Consider the following 4,767-nt stretch of genomic DNA (forward strand, 5'->3'; position numbering starts at 1 on the left):
AAAAAGTTATCAAGCTCTTAAAAAATCACCCGATATTTATTTCATTTCTTCATCATCAAAGGGAATAATTCAAGAGATGACGGAATTCCATGGTGGTATCTCAAGGCAGCGGATGCTGTTGTTGCTTTCTTATTGCTTTTGTAGTTGGTGGTGGTTATGCAGACGTTATAGCAGCTGTTGCTGTTACCACCGCTTATGATAATGAAGAGCAACTGGCGAGACAGTGTCTAGCCATGTCTGTTATTTGTTGTCGCTGCTCGGGCAACAACAAGAGTAAATTGTACGCAAGCGCTTAGTGGGCCAGAAGCCACAAACGAGAAGACGGCGCAGAAAGCACAGTCGCACAGACAGACACCCAGACGACCAGACAGTCGGGCATGCAGCAACACTAATCGACAATACAGGCCCACAAACTGGCACGCTGGAAAGCGAAATGAACAAACATACTCACTTACATTTATTCAGTCATTTAGATGAGCACATACAAATAAACAAACGCACACGGCTGTAAGAAGGTATGCCCGGCACTACACATTATAAGGCTAAGCACACGCTCATAGATACATATGTACATATGGATGTCCACGTGACAAATAGTTGAGCGTACAAAATAAAAATGACACCACACAATTGAGCACTCTTGAAAAATCAACAAGCGACTAGCCATCTAGTCAACAAGTTAACTTGTTAGGACAGACGTGAATGAATGAGCAGCCATCGCATCAAATAACACAGGCATGCTGACAATAAAAAATAACAAAAAACCAACGATCAGAACATAGAACAGATTGAAAGGAGATGTTTGCACTTAATAAGATCGTCACTTTGATTACCTTCATTGCTCAGCTCAATTAAAGCAAACCTTTACACATTCTTTCAAAATAAAACACGTACAATTGTATATATGTATCTATATACATACTTGGGCACGTTTATAAAAAATATGACGTTTTTTGTTTCAAAACATTTTTATGTGTTCTTTAAAGCGAAATATTGGATACAATTTTTTGTTTTCATTAAAAACAACAACTGAATAAAAATAGTTCCAAATTGTAAAAAAAATTTCTTTATAAAAATGTACATTTTGTTAGTAAACAAGAGCAGAGTTGAACTTACATATATATCAATAGAAAACTGAGAAAAAATCATAAACATTAAAGCGGCTAGTTGTTTTAAAATAAAATACTTTCTTTGGTAAACTCAAGTGTTTAAATGTTCGAACATTGCAAATTTTTCAAATTGTCTCAATATAAAAAAATACGTCTCAAGAAACCGAAATGAGCCACATATATGTGTACATATTTACATAGTTATGTTACGTATTCTAATATTACTGATTCAGCGCTAAGCCACATAATCTTTAGGAAAACTTGTCAGTTTAGTTAGGTGGAAAAAGGGAAATCATTATATGGAGTTTTTTAGGAAAGGACAAAGGGATTGGGAGGGAGGGGTTGATTGCATATTGAATATTGCTCAGATATACTTGAAAACGTAATTTCAAGCATTTTTTTTAATATACTACTCACAGACCAACCGATTTATTTTTCATAAGGTTTGTTAGAAGAACGAAGATCATTATATGAAGTATATAGGAGTAGGGTGTCGATGTATTTCATATATTTTTGCCAATATCAGGTATTATTAATATACAACATAGAAATAAAATGTCGCCTGAGTTTAGTAAAGTACTTCACATAAAATTCCCAATCATATGATATACTGATATTAATTATATGGGGGCTAGGTACAGTATTATGAGCTCAGGGAATGAGCTATCAAGAAAGGACCCTCTGATACATTGACCAATATTTTCGGTAAACAGTCCATTATAGGTACCGGGATCCATATATTCGGTACTCAGAAGCTGGGCAGTTTTTGTTGATTTTGGACAGTTTTTGTTCACAAGGTGGCATACTCTAAAGGCATTATTCGTGCATTTACATAAGCCCTCTCATACCATCTCAGAAATAAAATTTTATGTCTCTAGCATATTTATAAGTTGATTTATCTCGCTTTTAATTATTTTTAACCATTCACACTATCAGTAGAAGTTCTTATGATATTTGGCTTTCGCAAATTTGGTTGTTGTAGCTTTCGTCGTTTAGATACATACATATGGATATACTTATATTAAACTTATTACAAGGCAGGCAAGACTTGTTCTTATTTATTTTTAAATTTCTTGAATTTCCTCAACATTACACGACGCATTTTATTTAATAATCAATAAACAGGAACTCGTACCCTTCCGAAATGCAGAACAAATATAAACAATATACATTTATAGAATGATATACATAGATAGAAAATTGGTCAAGTTTACCAAAGCAGATTGTTAAGAGCAAAACATTTCAAGAAAAACGTTTATGAACTACCTGATGGTATAAATAGTATAACGAGTTTTTGACATCATTTATCTATGTAGCTGTCGTTTATATATTATTATATTATTAATCTCAAATCAACAATTTTTCTTTATATCTTACAGTATTAATGATATAAAGAATCGTTTGCAATCAGCTTTTCAAGCAAGCAATTCAGATGAGACTCAAGGTCATCCATTGCACGAAATAGCAGCGTACCCCATATGCAACTCAGAGTCCACCGAAAGCTCCTGGATGCATGACAACAACGTAACAATTCGATTTTCGGACAGTCTTTTTGAACCAAAGCGTGACAATTTGAATCTGGACAGCGCAATACTTCGCTTATATAAGGTCAATCCAAACAATACAGACGATCCCAACGTGTCAAATGACGAAGGTGATAAAGAGGCCAAAAGCTGTGGTGATCCTCTAACGGTAAATCCGAACCATATTGAGGTATATAGGCGAACAAAATGCGAATTTTATTTATATTCTTTCACTAGCTAACTCCACAAATACGTGTTACAGTTTCTATTGTACGACAACTACGCAGAAACAAGCGAGGTATAGCTCCGTCACTCACATACTTAAATTTACTGAAGTCTCACTAAGTTCTTCAATGATTCTTTTTCAGAGCGTAAAAAGCATATTTGCAACACAACAATGATGAATATATCGAAAACAGGCTGGGTTGAGATTGACATCAGGCGCGCCATATACATTTGGGAAAGTGTTGAACGCCAACAGCAGCAACAATCCCGCCAGCAACCGATTCAAATTGGTTGGTTGATGATCGAAGTACATGACGAAGAGGAGAATCCACTCAAGCCGGGACTGTTTTTCAATCCACCAAAATGTGATCAGGCAGGTATGTGTTGCGTTACCCATGCCTAAATAACACCGCCATTTTAATAAGTGGAACTGATTTAAAAATACCCTTTTCATTAAATATGATGATTAGACTCACTTAATTATTTAAAGGTTTCAGTCGTTAAATTTGCATACTTATATAATTATGTATGTACATACATACATACTGTATACTTCAAAAGCAAAACTTCATTATAAAAAACACTTGCATATGTACATATGTATATCCAGAATTTGTTTTTAAGATCAACTGATATACTCGCTTTTATGCAATACAAAGAGCTAGATCAACGCCGTAAATCAGACACTGCGTAGTTGGCAAATCTCATTCGTCATTAAGTTTCAGCTTTCATGAGTTTCCTTTCGATTTTTTAACAATGTCGGCAGAATTTCAGACTAATAGCCAACTACCTCCCTAATCCCTCCCAAATGTTATATTTTGACAAGTTCCAAAATAAAAGTAATGAAATACGACTCGGTAAGGACGCAATATTTACAAATGTATGCAAATGTGTATTTGTTGTGAAATAATATGTACTGGTTTTCTTCGTTTCTGGTTTTATTTTTGTTGCTTTGAGAGCTGAATATTACTGTTCAGTGTTAAAGTACTTTAGCTTATAATTATTAAAAATCATCGTTGTTTTAAGTTTGCGCAGTTTATAATTTTGTTGATTTTGCATGATTTGTCGTAGCTTTGGGCTAATATTAGTTATTGCTTTATTGAAAAGAATAAGGTGATTCGATGACACACTTAAGACCGTAGGTGCTTAATAAAGGAGGTAAACTCCGGCAAATCAGTTCATATAACGCTTTGTAGACAGACAGCAACAAATTAAGCCCAGTTGTTTATTATTTTGGGGAAAATAAATAAATGTAGAAGTTATGTGTTTGTTGACTGTTTACATAACTTCCAACTGTGAACATTTGAATTTACCTTTAAAAATTATGTACTAAAATTTCAAATGAGTATTTGGAATATGTTTTGTGAGCTAGAGATCTATCAGTTTGTTTTTAAATGAGTTTTATTCAAAACTACGTATTTCAAGTGAAACTCGAAAACATTCACTTTGATTTTCTGTCTGCTAACTTTATGTAATTTCTCCATTCATTGATCTACCAGTTTTTTGATTGAATGAAAAATATTATTTTGGAGGGCTAAAAATTGTTACATTTTTAAGCTAAATTCAAGATTTCAAGATCTGACATTTTGTAAAGAGAAGATTTATAAAAAAATGTATTTGTTTCTTTTGAACCACTGCATCAATTTACGACCTTTTTTCAATTTGGAAAATATCGAATACTCGTTAAAATTTAATTTAATTTTTTAATACTTTGTTTACACTCACTAATTGTGTATAAATAATGGGTTGTCAAAAAAGTCTTGCGCTATTTCTTGCGGTATTTTTATTGAATTTTCAATTGTTCATAAAATTTTTTTTGATGACTCATGCCCAGCTCTTGACCGATGCTACGGCTGCTACTATGCCGGTCTCTTTCGACCAATTCAGCGATTTTATCGCAATTTTCGACG

General features: G+C 33.6%; 1 protein-coding gene across 1 annotated transcript in view; it reads left to right on the forward strand.

The window, feature by feature from the left end:
• The window catches only part of LOC108968944 (protein anachronism), a 19,244-nt gene that overhangs the window by 11,855 nt on the left and 2,622 nt on the right, over window positions 1-4,767 (forward strand). The window contains exons 2-4 of the mRNA XM_018933308.1: window positions 2,489-2,801; window positions 2,870-2,930; window positions 3,001-3,234. Of these exons, the coding sequence (XP_018788853.1) occupies window positions 2,489-2,801; window positions 2,870-2,930; window positions 3,001-3,234 (608 nt within the window). The remainder of the gene's footprint in view (window positions 1-2,488; window positions 2,802-2,869; window positions 2,931-3,000; window positions 3,235-4,767) is intronic.

Source organism: Bactrocera latifrons, unplaced genomic scaffold, assembly GCF_001853355.1.
Source record: "Bactrocera latifrons isolate USDA-ARS-PBARC rearing strain unplaced genomic scaffold, ASM185335v1 scaffold_234, whole genome shotgun sequence".
NCBI classification, from domain to species: domain Eukaryota; kingdom Metazoa; phylum Arthropoda; class Insecta; order Diptera; family Tephritidae; genus Bactrocera; species Bactrocera latifrons.